This window comes from Pseudonaja textilis, chromosome 7, assembly GCF_049901715.1.
Source record: "Pseudonaja textilis isolate UNSWEBS1 chromosome 7, rPseTex1.2, whole genome shotgun sequence".
Taxonomy (NCBI): domain Eukaryota; kingdom Metazoa; phylum Chordata; class Lepidosauria; order Squamata; family Elapidae; genus Pseudonaja; species Pseudonaja textilis.
In genome coordinates this window covers 2,359,058-2,375,761 of record NC_141996.1, presented here as the reverse complement: position 1 = coordinate 2,375,761, position 16,704 = coordinate 2,359,058, and the positions used below count along the sequence as shown (strand labels likewise).

Below are 16,704 nucleotides of genomic sequence, written 5' to 3'. Positions count from 1 at the left end.
AGGAAGGAGAGGGAGTGGGAGGGAAGGAAGGAAGGAAGGAAGGAAGGGAAGGAGGAAGGGAAGGAGGCTGAAAGGAAGGAAGGAAGGAAGGAAGGAAGGAAGGAAGGAGAGGAGAGGGAGGGAAGGAAGGAAGGAAGGGAAGGAAGGAAGGAGGGAGGGGAGGAGAGGGAAGGAAGGAAGGAAGGTAGAGGGAAGGAAGGAAGGAAGGAAGGAGAGGAGGCAGGGAGGAAGGAAGGAAAAGGAAGGAAGGAAGGAGAGGGAGGGAGGGAAGGAAGGAAGGAAGGAAGGAAGGGGAGAGGAAGGAAGGAAGGAAGGAAGGAAGGAGGAGGGAGGGAGGAAGAAGGAAGGAAGGAAGGAAGGAAGGAAGGAAGGAAGGAAGGAGAGGGAGGGAGGGGAGGAAGGAAGGAAGGAAGGAAGGAAGGAGAGGGAGGGAGGGAAGGAAGGAAGGAAGGAAGGAAGGAAGGAAGGAAGGAAGGAAGGAGAGGGGAGGGAGGGAAGGAAGGAAGGAAGGAAGGAAGGAAGGAAGGAAGGAAGGAGGGGAGGGGAAGGAAGGAAGGAAGGGAAGGAAGGAAGGAAGGAAGGAAGGAAGGAAGGAAGGAAGAGGGGAGGGAGGGAAGGAAAGGAAGGAAGGAAGGAAGGAAGGGAAGGAAGGAAGGAGGAGGGAGGAGGGAAGGGAAGGAAGGAAGGAAGGAAGGAGAGGAAGGAAGGAAGGAAGGAAGGAAGGAAGGAAGGAAGGGAAGGAAGGAGGGAGGGAAGGGAAGGAAGGAAGGAAGGAAGGAAGGAAGGAAGGAAGGAAGGAAGGAAGGAAGAGGGGAGGGAGGGAAGGAAGGAAGGAAGGAGAGGGAGGGAGGGAAGGAAGGAAGGAAAGGAAGGAAGGAAGGAAGGAAGGAAGGAAGGAGAGGAAGGAAGGGGGAGAAGGAAGGAAGGAAGGAAGGAAGGAAGGAGAGGAAGGGAAGGAAGGAAGGAAGGAAGGAAGGAAGGAAGGAAGGAAGGAAGGGAGGGAGGGGAGGAAGGAAGGAAGGAAGGAAGGAAGGAAGGAAGGAAGGAAGGAAGGAAGGAAGGAAGGAAGGAAGGAAGGAAGGAAGGAAGGAAGGGAAGGAAGGAAGGAAGGAAGGAAGGAAGGAAGGAAGGAAGGAAGGAAGGAAGGAGAGGGAAGGAAGGAAGGAAGGGAAGGAAGGGAAGGAAGGAAGGAAGGAGGGAGGGAGGGAGGAAGGAAGGAAGGAAGGAAGGAGAAGGAGGGAGGGAAGGAAGGAAGGAAGGAAGGAAGGAAGGAAGGAAGGAGAGGGAGGGAGGGAAGGAAGGAAGGAAGGAAGGAAGGAGGGAGGAAGGAAGGAAGGAAGGAAGGAAGGAAGGAGAGGGAGGGAGGAAGGAAGGAAGGAAGGAAGGAAGGAAGGAAGGAAGGAAGGAAGGAAGGAAGGGAAGGAAGGAAGGAAGGAGGGAGGGAGGGAAGGAAGGAAGGAAGGAAGGAAGGAAGGAAGGAAGGAAGGAGAGGGAGGGAGGGGAAGGAAGGAAGGAAGGAAGGAGAGGAGGGAGGAAGGAAGGAAGGAAGGAAGGAGAGGAGGGAGGGAAGGAAGGAAGGAAAGGAAGGAAGGAAGGAAGGAAGGAGAGGAAGGGAAGGAAGGAAGGAGGGAGGAAGGAAGGAAGGAAGGAAGGAAGGAAGGAAGGAGAGGGAAGGAGGGGGGAAGGAAGGAAGGAAGAGGGAAGGAAGGAAGGAAGGGAAGGAAGGGAAGGAAGGAAGGGGAGGAGGGAGGGGAAGGAAGAAGGGGAAGGAAGGAGAGGGAGGAGGGAGGAAGGAAGGAAGGAAGGAAGGAAGGAAGGAAGGAGAGGGAGGAGGGAAGGAAGGAAGGAAGGAAGGAAGGAAGGAAGGAAGGAAGGAAGGGAAGGAAGGAAGGGAGGAAGGGAAGGAAGGAAGGGAAGGAAGGAGAGGAAGGAGGAAGGAAGGAAGGAGAGGGAGGGAGGGGAAGGAAGGAAGGAGAGGGAGGGGAGGGAAGGAAGGAAGAAGGAAGGAAGGGAAGGAAGGAAGGAAGGAAGGAAGGAGGAGGAGGGAAGGGAGGAAGGAAGGAAGGAAGGAAGGAAGGAAGGAAGGAAGGAAGGAAGGAGAGGAGGAGGGAGGAAGGAGGGAAGGGAGGGAGGAAGAAGGAAGGAAGGAAGGAAGGAAGGAAGGAAGGAGAGGGAGGGAGGGAAGGAAGGAAGGAAGGAAGGAAGTGAAGGAAGGAAGGAAGGAAGGAGGAGGGAAGGAGAGGTTGAGGGAAGGAAGGAAGGAAGGAAGGAGAGGGAGGGAGGGAAGGGAAGGAAGGAAGGAAGGAAGGAAGGAAGGAAGGAGGGAGGGAGGGAAGGGAAGGAAGGAAGGAAGGAAGGAAGCTGAAGGAAGGAGAGGGAGGGCGGAAGGAGGAAGGAAGGAAGGAAGGAAGGAGGAGGAGGGAGGGAGGGAAGAAGGAAGGGAAGGAAGGAAGGAAGGAAGGAAAGGAAGGAGGAAGGAAGGGAGGGAGGGGAAGGAAGGAAGGAAGGAAGGAAGGAAGGAGAGGAGGGAGGGAGTAGGGGAAGGAAGGAGGAGGAGGGAAGGAAGGAAGGAAAGGAAGGAAGGAAGGAAGGAAGAAGGAAGGAAGGAAGGAAGGAAGGAGAGGGAGGGAGGGAAGGAAGGAAGGAAGGAAGAAGAAGGAGGGAGGAAAGGGAGGGGAGGGAGGAAAGGAAGGAAGGAAGGAAGGAAGGAGAGGGAGGGAGGAAGGAAGGAAGGAAGGAAGGAAAGGAAGAAGGAAGGAGAGGGAGGGAGGGAAGGAAGGAAGGAAGGAAGGAAGGAGGGGAGGGAGGAAAGGAAGGAAGGAAAGGGGGAAGGAGGGGAGAGGGAAGGGAAGGAAGGAAGGAGGAGGGAGGAAAGGGAGGAAAGAGAGGGGGAAAGAGGGAGGGAGGGGAGGAAGGAAGGAAGAAAAGGAGAGGGAGGAGGAAGGAAGGGAGGGAGGGGGGGAAAGAGGGTGGGAGGAAGGAAAGAAAGAAGGGAGAAAAAGAGGAAGGAAAGGAAGGAAGGTCGGTTGAGATAAATCTGCATTTGGTCCATCTAATTTAATATCAATTTTCCTTTTTTATCTGCTTCAGAAAAGTTTGCTCGTCTCCTGCTCGCGGGAAAACGCCTGCAGTAAATTTCTGGCACCCTATACTTCCTTCTGCAGGATCCATCAGAAAAGTGTATGTAATCCTTTTATTGCCTGGTTCGAAAGGACTATTGAAGGAAATAAAGGCAGGATTTATTTTATTTTTTGAAAAAACCCTTATCGTTTTTTTAGCAAAACCGTGGTTCACTCGAGTACGGTGTGTTGGCTTAATGATCTCTGCAGTCCTATGGCTGGCCTATTTAACAAGCATTATGACATATAGGACTGTAATGAGTAGGGTTGGTTTTGTCAAGAGCTACCTGTTCTTCCAAGAAGTAAAGGGTGCGTTAACAAAATTGTGACAGCATCTCCCAGACCTTCGCTGGGTTTTTCCTAAGGACCATGAGGTTAAATTGTATTTACTAAGGATTCTTAGGAAACAACAACTGGCTGAGAGTCCACTGACTACCTTCTATTGGGGTTCAATTGAGAGTAGATTATCCTACTGTCTCTGTGTATGGTTCTCGAGCTGCACAGTGGCAGAGAAAAAGGCAATTCAGAGGGTGATTAAGATGGCCCAAAACATCATTGGCTGCTCACTCCCTCTTTGGAAGAACTGTATAGGAATAGATGTAAGAGGAAGATATTTAATATATTGAATGACTCTCTCATCCGGGACATCAGCTCTTTGAACTATTACCATCGAGAAGGAGATTCAGGGTATTAAGAACAAGGACGACTAGATTTAAGAACAGTTTTTATCCAAGTGCAGTTTTGAGTTTGAACGCAGGGTCATAAGATTTTTGTGGAATTTAATGGCTGAGAGTAATGGGGTATTTACATTTTTAAATTGTATAGAGATTATTGTATGGTCTGTTGTGTTTAATTTTATTTTTCTTTCAATGGTGTTGTCCAGTTTTACTTGTGGAAGAGCACCTCATTTCGTTGCACCCGCTTGCGAGTGTAATGACAAATAAATTCTTATGTCTTATGTCTTAAGATAGGGCTGTTCTGAGTCATTTTCACACGCTTCCTACCGTCCCAAGCCTGAGCCGTGCTGTCCTATCTCCATAAAACCTCCCTCCCCCTCAGATTAAAATAAATGAACACAATAACACAATTGGAAGGGACCTTGGAGGTCTTCTAGACCAACCCCCTGCTTAGGCAGGAAACCCTGTAGCATTTCAGACAAATGGCCGTCCCAGTGTCTTCTTCAAAACCTCCAGTGATGGATCACCCACAGCTTCTGGTGTCAAGCTGTTCCACCGGTGAATTGTCCTCACTGTTAGGTGGTTTCTCCTTGTTTGCAGGTTGCTTCTCTCGTTGATGAGTTCCCATCCGTTGCTTCTTGTTCCGCCTTCCGATGCTTTGGAGGATAATTTGACTCCCCCTCTTCTCTGTGGCAGCTCCTCAAATATTGGAAGGCTGCTCTCATGTCACTCCTCCTCCTCCTTTTCCTTAAACAGAATAACAGAGTCGGAAGGGATCTTAAGAGGTCTTCTAGTCCGGCTCAAACGGGATATGATTTCAGACAAATGGACTTGTCCAATCTCTTCTTTAAAATCTGTAGAGTGTCAGGTTTCCAAGGGACGAAATCCACTTCAAAAAGAAAAGAGCGAAGCCCGTCTTCCAAAACAATTCCTTTTATTTAGGTAAAGCATCGAATTGGCCAAAGTCTGTTGTCATTCCGGATCTGACCCAACCCGGAAATTACACCACGTAATATTGGAAGTTAGAAACAAACCCCTAAAAGCCACGTTCCTCAATAGAAGTCGATCAACGTTGGCCCGGTGTCCTCAATCTCCACCGCCAGGTCTCAGCAGGGTCAGCTTTCTTCCCACGGGAAGAAGAACCACCTAGCCTCAACAACTCTCTCTATCTCCATTCCTCCCACCTTAGGAATGTTAGCAAGCCAGAAACCCTTCCCCCCCCCGTAACCAGCAAAGAGAAAGGAATGTATAATAAGGTTAAATAAAATGGCTACACCGATGTCAATTTTGAGCTTGACTTAGAGATTCCCAGTCCTCCAGGTCGTGATTGTCCCAGAGGTGCTTTTTCAAGAGGCAACAAGACTTCCTTGTTTTTTCTTTGAAGACATTTCGCTTCTCATCCAAGAAGCTTCTTCAGCTCTGACCTTACATGATTTCAGACAAGTGGCTGTCCAGTCTCTTAAAAACCTTCACGGATGGAGCACTCACAACTTCTGGTGACAAGCAGTTCCGGCGGTTAATTGTCCTCACTGTTAGGACGTTTCTCCTTAGTTCTAGGTTGCTTCTCTCCTTGATGAGTTTCCATCCGTTGCTTCTTCTCCTGCCTTCAGGAGCTTTGCGGAATGGTTGACCTCTTCTTTGTGGCAGCCCGTCAAATATTGGGAGACTGCTCTCATGTCACTGTTCTGGCCCACGCCCTTTTCCGACAAATCAAACACAACCCAAAAGGAACAGAAACCTTGTAATGCTTTTACAAAATAATTAGCTGTGATAAGCACAAACCTCGCCAAACCGTGCGAGACTTGCCAAAAGATACCAGACAAGAAATAATTTGCAAAAGAAGAATCTTCAAATAGAAACTCAGGATACTAGAATGTCCACGAGGCTGAGTTTCAAAACGTCTTTGCCTTCTGCAAAGGACGTTCGTTTCACAGCTGGCTTTTATTTTCTTGAAGGAGGAGCCATTACCTTGCAGCCTTACTCCCGAGTTGCCCGTGATGTTGCAGCTGCTCTTTCCTACGAGGAGCCCTGTGCGCACGCGCACTTGGCACAGGCTCCTCGGGAACCTCCTCGTCGCTGCTGCCAGCCCCCACAATCTCTGAAGGCAGCAGTCCACTCCCTGATGGTCCTGGCCCCTCACCTGACTCCTTGCTCTACTCAGCTGTCTGCACCTGCTGCCGGCTAACCACAAGTCACCTTCTTTTCACCAGACTAGATATACCCAATTCAGTTCAGTTCAGAATAGAGCTGGAAGGGACCTTGGAGGTCTTCTAGTCTAACCCCCTGCCTGGGCAGAAGGAAACCCTACACCACTTCAGACAAAGGGTTATCCAACATCTTTTTAAAAAATTCCAGTGTTGGAGCATTGACAACTTCTGGTTAATTGTTCTAAATTCCTCCTAAGTTCCAGGCTGTTTCCCTCCTTTGTGAGTTTCCACCCGTTGCTTCTCGTCCTGCCTTCTGGTTCTTTGGAGAATATTTTATTTTTCTCTCGTTCTCTCTCTTAATTGTAGATCACCTGTCTTGATATTTCGAACGGAGGTGGGCTTGGGGTATCCACCAGCGCTGATGGCAGCATGAAAATTTGGCAAGCCGCTAACGGGGAAATCAGAGTAAGTATGTGCGATGACCCAGAGGGTAACGCACACGTAACAAAAATCCGAAACGCACATAAAGGTCCTTTAACGCCTCCAACTTGGCCCCACTGTTCAACAATTCTCAGCTGGGGGTAAAACGTACTCAAAAATAGCCTTCAAAAGAAAGCAATACAGTCCGAACTTAATGAGCAAATAGAGGTGAAATACAAAACTAAAACAAACTACAATTTCCACAACGGAAACAGGATAAATAATTACCAAATTCAAGGAGATAACAAGGCAGACGGTCTGTTGGAAGGACGCCGGCCAAGATAACCTCAGAACAAAACAAAACACGCTTTGTCTCCAGCGTTTGCCAGTACGCAGGTCCAAACTCTTATTCAGTCCTCACAGCTGCAGCCCATAAAGGGGATCAGGGCCCCTTCCTTCCCCGCAGACCACACCATTCACGTTTCTCCATTATCCGCTCCTCCCTGCATGCCCTAGGATGGAGAGGGGATGGGCCTGGGTCTTCCTCTGACTGCCCAGCCGGCCTCTGCCCTTCCCCAGCCTCCTCCACAACCTCCACAACCACATTTCCACTCCCTGTCGGCTGTTCCTCCTCTCCCTTGGAGTCAGTCTCCACCAGGGGCATGACGGTATGATCGAGGCCAAGGGTTTCTCCACCTCAGCCCCTATAAGAGAGAAGGACTTCCATTTCCAGAATTCCCCAGCCAGCTGACTGATTTAACGACCACCTTGTTTATGTGAATGTTGCCGGTATAAATCCTGGCATGAATTAGCAAGCACCGCCGTCTGTCAGTCAAGTGACCGGCGCCCCGTTCGTGGTCTTTGCAGAGGAATTTGGAAGGTCACGTATACGATGTGAATTGTTGCCGGTTTTTCCCATCGGGCATCGTGGTGCTGAGCGGAGGGATGGACGCCAGGCTGAAGATCTGGTCGGCGGAAGACGGCAGATGCGTCGCAACGTTTCAAGGACACAAAGCAGGTAGCGAGACGCGAGCACTGGAGTTAGCAATATCACTTAAGACGTTCCAGCCGTCGTGACAGAATCAGCCTCTTGCCCCCGAAAAATCTGGGTCCCTCATTGTGACCCACCTCGGAAGTCCACCTGGAGCCGGTCAGGATCGAACTGTTGACAGTTAACAGTGGGCAGACTTAGCTTGCAATACTGCACTCTTAACCACTATGCCACCTGGATCGCTCCTTCCTTCCTTCCTCCTCCCTCCATCCCTCCATCTCTCCATCTCTTTATCCTCTCCTTCCTTCCCCCTCCCTCCCTCCTTTTTCTCCCCCTCCTCCTTCTTTCCTTCCTTCCTTCCTCTCTTTCTTCTTCCTTCCTCCCTCTCTCTCCCTCCCTTCCCCCCTCCCTTCCTTGCTTTCTTCCTTCCTTCCCTCCCTCTCCTTCCTTCCTTCTCTCCCTCACTCCTCCCTTCCATCTCTCCATCCCTCCTCTCCTTCCTTTCATCCCCCTCCCTTCTTTCCTACCTTCCTTTCTTCTCTCTCTCCTTCCCTCCCTCTCCTTCCTTCCTTCCTTCCTTCCTTCCTTCCTTTCTTTCCTTCCTTCCTTCCTTCCTTCCTTCCTTCCTTCCTTCTCTCCCTCACTCCTCCCCTTCCTCCCTTCCATCTCTCCATCCCTCCCTCCTCTCCTTCCTTCCTTTCATCCCCCTCCCTTCCTGTTCTCCCTCCCTCCTCCCTTCTTTCCTTCCTTCCTTTCTTCTCTGGGTCTTCTTTGGTCGCCCTGTACGGGAGAACGGAGCTGGAAAGCAGGTTAGTGGGGTGGGGGAGGAAATGGGGATTTTGCAGTAACCTTCCCCTGCCACGCCCGCCAAGCCACACCACACCCACCAAGCCACGCCCACAGAACCCCTTAGTCAAAAATGTTGAATCCCGTCACTGGGTGTGTGGCAGAGCTGCGGCAACGGAGCTGGAACAACCGGCGACTAAATATTTCCCTTTTTATGATGCCGCAGGCATCCTGGACGTGGCCATTGTGGAGCGGGGCAGAAACGTGGTTTCCAGCTCAAGGGATGGCACGGCTCGCCTTTGGGATTGCGGTCGATCGACTTGCCTGGGCCTTGTAGCCGACTGCGGCTCTCCGATCAATGGGATCGCTCTGAACGCGACGGACAACTCTTTAAACTTGGGGTCCCCCGAAGAACTCCCCAGTAAGTGATTACAATCGCAACGGGGTGATTCTTCTTCTAAAAGCAGGACGCTTTGCCTCTCTTTGAAACGTGAAAACACTTTGCTTTCAGGCAGGGCTGGAACTCCCGGGTGCCTGGCTTCTAGCCCTGTGTCTTAACCGCTAGACTAGGCGTCTCCAAACCTGGCAACTTTAAGACTTGTGGACTTCAACTAGAACTAGAACTCCTAGTTGCCTGGCTTCTAGCCTTGGGTCTTAACCGCTAGACTAGAGGTCGTGGACCTCCACCTAGAACTAGAACTCCCAGATGCCTGGCTTCTAGCTTCATGCCTTAACCACTATACCAGGGGTCTCCCAACCTAGCAAATTTCTCCAACTAGAACTGTGAACTCCCAGGACCAGCCAGGTGCTTCTAGCTTCATGCCTTAACCACTAAACCAACCTGGCAGATTTCCAACTAGAACTAGTCCCCAGTTGCCTGGGCTTCTAGCTTCGTGCATGAACTGGGGCCTCCACCTGGCAACTTGAAGACGGGGACCTCAACTGAACCAAACTTCCCAGTTGCCTGGGCTTCTGAGCTTGTGCCTTAACCACTACAATTAGGGGTCTCCACTGGCAACTTTAAGAGAGTTGTGACTTCAACTAGAACCAGAACTAGGACTAGACTCCCAGGTGCCTGACTTCTAGCCTCGTGCCTTAAACCATCAGGATCCAGAGGTTCCAAACTTGGCAATGTTTTTACACTAACCAGAACTAGAACTCCCAGGACTAGAACCTAAAGGAGAATTTCTAGCTTTGTGCCTTAATCACCAGATCCAGAGGTCTCCAAACTCTGGCAATGTTTTTATATTTGTGGACTTCAAACCAGAACTAGAATTCCCAGGACTAGAACTCCCAGGTGCCTGATTTCTAGCTTCGTGCCTTAACCACCAGATCCAGAGGTCTCCAAACTTGGCAATGTTTTTATATTTGTGGACTTCAACCAGAACTAGAATTCCCAGGACTAGAACTCCCAGGTGCCTGATTTCTAGCTTCGTGCCTTAACCACCAGATCCAGAGGTCTCCAAACTTGGCAATGTTTTTATATTTGTGGACTTCAACCAGAACTAGAATTCCCAGGACTAGAACTCCCAGGTGCCTGATTTCTAGCTTCGTGCCTTAACCACCAGATCCAGAGGTCTCCAAACTTGGCAATGTTTTTACATTTGTGGACTTCAACCAGAACTAGAACTCCCAGGACTAGAACTTCAAGGGCTAGAACTCCCAGGTGCCTGGACGTCTAGCTTCGTGCCTTAACCACTATACCAGGGGTCTCCCAACCTGGCAACTTGAAGACCTGTGGACTTCAACCAGAACTAGAACTCCCAGGTGCCGGGCTTCTAGCCTTGTGTCTTAACCACTCGACCAGAGGTCTCCAAACCTATCAACTTGTGGGCTTCCAACTAAAACTAGAACTCCCCAGGTGCCTGGCTTCTAGCTTCATACCTTAACCACTATACCAGGGGTCTCCCAACCTAGCAAATTTAAGGTTTGTGGACTTCAACTAGAACTAGAATTCCCAGGACTAGAACTCCCAGGTGCCTGATTTCTAGCTTCATGCCTTAACCACGAGATCCAGAGGTCTCCAAACTTGGCAATGTTTTTACATTTGTGGACTTCAACCAGAACTAGAACTCCCAGGACTAGAACTCCCAGGTGCCTTGCTTCTAGCTTCATGCCTTAACCACTATACCAGGGGTCTCCCAACCTGGCAACTTGAAGACTTGTGGACCTCAACTAGAACTAGAACTCCCAGGTGCCTTGCTTCTAGCTTCATGCCTTAACCACTATACCAGGGGTCTCCCAACCTGGCAACTTGAAGACTTGTGGACCTCAACTAGAACTAGAACTCCCAGTTGCCTGGCTTCTAGCTTCGTGCCTTAACCACTATACCAGGGGTCTCCAAACCTGGCAACTTTAAGAGTTGTGGACTTCCAACTAGAACTAGAACTCCCAGGACTAGAACTCCCAGGTGCCTGACTTCTAGCCTCGTGCCTTAACCACTAGATCCAGAGGTCTCCAAACTTGGCAATGTTTTTACATTTGTGGACTTCAACCAGAACTAGAACTCCCAGGACTAGAACTCCCGGGTGCCTGGCTTTTAACCTTGCAGGGGTCTGGAAACTCTAAGGCATGCCGGCTGGCTGGGGAATTCTGGGAGTTGAACTCCAGACGTCTTAAAGTGGCCAAGGTCGCCATTCCCCGCATGAGACCAAACTCTCTCTCTCTCTCTCTCTCTTTCCACTACAGGCGAGCGCGAAATTGGCACGGAAGGGAAGCTGTTGCTCCTGGCTCGGGAGGACAAAAAATTGCAAGGCCTGGGCTTACAAAGCCGGCAGCCAGTAAGATCCCTTCTCCACTTGGTGTAAAATGGTCAATTTTCTTCCTTCGTCTTGGTTGTCTTGGATTAGGAGACAGATCTCAAAGGAGAATAAGGGGAAAGGGGCATTTTTGCTCCAAAGCAGCTTCGTCTGCTGAGTTTTGCCTTCGATCTGCGTCGGCCTTTTGTCAGATGAACTGATTTCACTTTTGATTTGTCTCCCGTGGAAGAATTGTACTTGTAAGAAGGGAACATTTGCGCCTTTGGGGTTGCAAGTTAGGGTCCTTGGGGCTCTCTGAGCCTGGTGGTTTTCGTGCAGGCGTTTCATGACCCAGCTAGGTAACATTGTCAGTGCTTGAAGGGAGGAGGAGGAGGAGAGAGAGAGAGAAGGAGGAGGAGAGAGAGAGAGAAAGGAGGAGGAGGAGGAGGAGGAGGAGGAGGAGGAGGAGGAGGAGGAGGAGGAAGAAGACTGTGGAGTCCTTGGTGCCCTATGAGCATGGTGGTTTTCTTCCAGACGCCCGTGACCCAACTAGGTAACATCATCAGTGCTAGAAGGGAGTGGGGTTTGCAGGGAAGAGGAGGAGGAGAGAGAGAGAGAGGAGGAGGAGGAGGAGGAGGAGGAGGAGGAGGACAACGACAACGACTGTGGAGTCCTTGGTGCCCTCTGAGCATGGTGGTTTTCTTCCAGACGTTTCGTGACCCAGCTAGGTAACATCATCAGTGCTACAAGGGACTGGATTTCAGACCACATTTTTCTCTCATTTCCTTCCTTAGGTTTTTCTTTTTATCGGTTCGGACGCTTTCAACTGTTGCACTTTCCTCTCCAACACGTATCTGCTGGGAGGGACGCAGGATGGCAGCATCTACCATCTGGATGTCAGGAACACAAAGTGAGTCAGGCTCCCGGCTGCTTTTAAGCAGCTGGGAAAACCCAGTGACCATTTCCTCATTTTCCTCCCTCCCCAATTTTTAAATTGTATTCAAAACATTAAAATACAGACTGCAAAAAAGACAATAGCAGTACAAACGCAAACAAAACAGCATATTCCCTGTTCTATTCTATTCTATTCTATTCTATTCTATTCTATTCTATTCTATTCTAATTACATTCCATATTTTCTATTCTATTCTATTCTATTCTATTCTCTACTTTCTATTCTTTTCTATTCTATTTTGATTTCTTATTCTATTCTATTCTTCATCCAATATCTTATTCTTTTCTATTCTATTCTATTCTATTCTCTCCTATTCTATTCTCTCCTATTCTATTCTATTCTATTTACATTCCATATTTTCTATTCTATTCTGTTCTATTCTCTACTTTCTATTCTTTTCTATTCTATTTTGATTTCTTATTCTATTCTATTCTTCATCCAATATCTTATTCTATTCTATTCTATTCTATTCTATTCTATTCTATTCTATTCTATTCTATTCTCTCCTATTCTATTCTCTCCTATTCTATTCTATTCTATTTACATTCCATATTTTCTATTCTATTCTGTTCTATTCTCTACTTTCTATTCTTTTCTATTCTATTTTGATTTCTTATTCTATTCTATCCTTCATCCAATATCTTTATTCTATTCTATTCTATTCTATTCTATTCTATTCTATTCTATTCTATTCTATTCTATTCTATTCTATTCTATTCTATTCTATTCACGTTCCATGTTTTCTATTCTATTCTATTTTCTACTTTCTATTCTTTTCTATTCTATTTTGATTTCTTATTCCATTCTATTCTATTCCATTCCATTCTATTCTATTTTTTGGGGTTATGACCAGGATGACGAAGCATCTCCATAAACCTTTAAGTATTAGATTTTTTTCCCTCCATTTTCCAGAGCTCCCATTCGAGTGATCCAGAGATCAGGCGCCCCAGTCCTTTCACTGACGCCTTATAAGGATGGATTTATTGCCAGCCAAGGTAACTCATTCATGATTTATTTGGGAAGGAAAACCATATGGATGCCCATTCACTCACGGTGACCTCCAATACAAACCCCAATAGCACCCCCAACACACACACACAGTAACCACAGTCCAACCAGCCTCTTGATGGACTCCATATCCCCCTGAGGTTGCCAAATCCCTTTGGCAGAATCATGTCTTCGGGGCATTTGGAGAGAATATCAAGATGGGACCAGTCTTGTCTCTGCAGGATTGATGTTCTACTGGAAAGGAGCCACCACAGAGAAGGTCCTTCTTCTGGGTCCCAAGAGATGGACCTCGTCTGCACTACTGTCACTATTCATCTTCCCATCACTCCTTATCGCTCATCCCCTCCCACTTGTGACTGTATGACTTTAACTTTGTCGCTTGTATCCTTACAATTTATATGGTCCGTTTCCTAGTAGGATTTGATTGCTTATTGTATCCTATGACTATCATTAAGTGTTGTACCTGATGATTCTTGACAAATGTATCTTTTCTTTTATGTCCACCGAGAGCCTTTGCACCAAGACAAATTCCTTGTGTGTCCAATCACACTTGGCCAATAAAGAATTCTGTTCTGTTCTATTTAAGAGAGGGGAACCCTAACCTCTCCTGCCTTCCTGCTCTGGTTGGTCAGGTAGATATAATTGGGAAAAGATGGTCCTTTATTAAATTTATCTGCTGCCAATCTCGCTATCCCAAATTATGGGAGACTTAAGAAAAATAGAAATCTATATAAAAGCGAAATGCCCCTCACGCATCATCACAAAATCTCCAGAACCATAAAGCCTACAAACTTGAAAATTGGCACGTAGGTTCCTCTTGGCTTCTAGGGGCTCATTAAGAAAGGATGTTTTGAAATGACCCTCAGAGCATTCGTATTTCCATTATTATTATTATTATTATTATTATTATTATTATTATTATTATTATTATTACCACGATCTGGTGCTAAGGAGTTCTACTCCCCCTCCCCACCTGGAAAGAAATCTCTTCCAAATGCAAAACACAAGCAGAGGAGTTTCAGTTTCAGAGCACCAAGCAGCTTTAGTACAGAACAGTTGAGCTAAGCCACACCCAGGCTCCTTGCTGTCTCCTCCTTGCTCAAACAGCAAACACTCTTTCAGTTTCCAAACAGCCCTCACTCTCACACACTGACAGGACGCCAGCCAGGTGAATACCGATGGAGGCTGGTAGGCAGAGGCAGAAGTTTTCCCCCCCTTATTTTCCTCCCCCAAAACTAAGTCCAACCACGTAGTTTCGTAGCAAAGCATAAGCACCAAGCTAGTATAAATATAAAACGATTAGCATTGCCAAGAATCAAATGCCAGAATTTAACGGCTTACCTGTTTGCAGGTGATGGGACTTGTTTTATTATGCAGCAGGATCTCGATCACGTGCTTGAATTAACCGGACCCGACTGTGATCCTGTGTACAAGGTAGGTTTGAAACACAACAACACACGACGTGGTTTACTTTGAGCAAAGAAGGGATGTGTGGCAGGACTCAAAAAGGATTTGGGGCCCTACTTCAAAAACCAAAAGAAGGAAGGATACGTCTGGATATAAAATCAAGGACCATATGATTTGAAATACGTCTTATTCATTTTTTTATAGTTCATACTCGCCACTATTATTATTATTATTGTTATTGTTGTTGTTGTTATTGTGATGGCTCGGGGCAGGGCACGAAATAACACAGGCAGCTGGCAGTTCAAACCACACCTTGATTGCTCCAAATTTCCTCAAATGCTCCCATGTTTCTGGCAAGTCCCAGAGCGAAGTGATCAAACACAGACACACACACACACACACACACACACACACACACAACACACACACCTCAAGCAGCCTCTGGCTGCAAATAGTCTAGCCTAATGCTGTGAACACCACGGTTGCAAAACAAGAAATCCAGAAAGGATGCAAGGAATCCAGGAAAGTTCAAATTTTGGCATTCAACACTCCAGGAATTCAGTGTTTGTTCCCGACAAATGCCCCTCCTCAAAGCATCTCCTTAAATCTCAGTCCCCAGGTATGCCTTGTGAAGAGGGGCGGGCTGCTCTCCTCCAGAGTAGTCGGGTCAGTCTGTGCCAGTGGTTGTCAACCAGTGGGCTGGGGACAGGGGTGGGATTCTACCAGTTCACACCTATTCGTGAGAACCGGTTGTTACCATTCTAAGCAGTTTGGAGAACCGGTTGTTAGAAGAAATGACAGGGCTAATCCTGTAAGGAAGGCAGGAAGGAAACATTCTGGTGTTGCTTACAGAAACGGCCTCTCCGTTAACCCTTATTACATTCTGGGCAGGATTAGACTTTCTGTCTCAGGAACTTCTCTGGAGTTTTTTTTCCCCTCCTTTGCTGGTACTTTGCTTGTGTGGAGTGACCATTCAAAGTGACAACGGCACTGACAAAAGTGACTTAGGACCGTTTTTCACACTTACGACTGTTGCAGCACCCCCACAGAGAGGCCAGGTAAGGAGATGCGTGCCTCGATGTGAGTGATATTGAGTTGGCCACACCCAGCCAATAACATGACCACCAAGCCACGTCCACCCAGTCACATGACCACCAAGCCACGCCCATCAACTAAGCCACGCCCACAGAACCGGTTGTTAAAAAATTTGAATCCCACCCCCTGGCCGCTGGTGACCACTGGTTATCCACGAGAAAATGTTGGTGGTCCGCAGAGAAATATCCCCCCCCAAAGCAATTAATCCAGGCTGCGCGGGAACACAAGGCTACGCCGCCCACACGGCCCGCAGGAACACAAGGTTTGCGTCGCTTGCATTGCAAAAGAACACAATTCTAGCTGCAGTTAATACATGGAGGATTAAGTATTCCTTTTCTTTACTATAAGCTTCAGGTATCATCCCCAACAGAAATATATTTCTGGTTTAAAATATTATATATTTCAGGTTTTTATTTCAGGTTTTAAAAATCAAGGCATCGTCTTTTCCAACCGCGCGTGTATTTTTGTCCAATATTTTTTGGCTTCTATGCATGACCACCACATATGGTAATACCATCTAGGTGTCTGATGGCATTTCCAGCATTTATCTGGATTATCTTTATAAACATCCTTTTTTTCCACCACCCCCCCAAAAAAAGTTTTTTATTTGATATATAATAATTCCATTCCATTTCAACCGGGCGCAAAATGCCATCTGTGAAACCTCTTACACCAATTTTCTTTCTATGCAGTTGACATTGTTGATTTATAGTTTCTTTCCCATCATTTCTGCCATTTATTTTATTTTATTTTTCCCCCGATCGCTCTAGGCAGCTCCTTGGGGGAAGGAAATATACACCTGTTGCCGAGACGGCATCCTGAGGAGATACCAGCTGATTTCTGATCTGTGATCTGCCTGGAAGTGCCAACAACAACAACGGATTGCAAATGCTGGATTTAGTTCAGGGATTCCTCTCAATGACTCTTTGGAAAGGGGCCAACGGGGCCGCCTGGTTGGTAGTCCTTTAAGTGACGTGGACTTCAACTCCCAGAATGCTGCCTGGGGAATTCTGGGAGTTGAAGTCCACCCCTCTTTGGAAACACCGCTCTGTCTCTACGCAGTTGCTTGAACAAGAGCTGACAGGTGTGACTTTTGAGAAGACCTCACCCGAACTCAGGGCTGAACTGGGTAGTCCTGTGAAAACAAGACACGGCAGGTGTGGGGGCTGAAAGTTTGGCTCAGAAGGTTTCTTTGTTATTAAAGACCACCTGGCATTTGGAAAAGTACGATGGGTTTCGGTCGTCTTTCGAGGATTCTTAAGTCAGGGCAGAGGACTTGACCAGCCGAGGGAGGAGAGGTCGGGATAAATGACCTCGTGGGGCGAGGTATTGCTTTTTAGGTTACTCTTGGCCATGTCTCA

The 16,704-nt window shown here is 47.8% G+C and overlaps 1 protein-coding gene across 4 annotated transcripts in view; it reads left to right on the top strand.

The window, feature by feature from the left end:
• Nucleotides 1-16,568, top strand: part of PAAF1 (proteasomal ATPase associated factor 1) — a 26,710-nt gene extending 10,142 nt beyond the window's left edge. For 3 of the 4 annotated variants that reach the window (XM_087937827.1, XM_087937825.1, XM_087937826.1), the window contains 9 exons: nt 3,091-3,180; nt 6,310-6,408; nt 7,231-7,381; nt 8,367-8,561; nt 10,829-10,920; nt 11,673-11,788; nt 12,746-12,828; nt 14,193-14,275; nt 16,114-16,568. In XM_087937827.1, coding sequence (XP_087793953.1) covers nt 6,373-6,408; nt 7,231-7,381; nt 8,367-8,561; nt 10,829-10,920; nt 11,673-11,788; nt 12,746-12,828; nt 14,193-14,275; nt 16,114-16,194 — 837 coding nt within the window. In that variant the 5' untranslated portion in view covers nt 3,091-3,180; nt 6,310-6,372 and the 3' untranslated portion in view covers nt 16,195-16,568. The remainder of the gene's footprint in view (nt 1-3,090; nt 3,181-6,309; nt 6,409-7,230; nt 7,382-8,366; nt 8,562-10,828; nt 10,921-11,672; nt 11,789-12,745; nt 12,829-14,192; nt 14,276-16,113) is intronic. The other variant, XR_015744391.1, reaches the window with a different exon arrangement.
• Nucleotides 16,569-16,704: the final 136 nt, after the last annotated feature.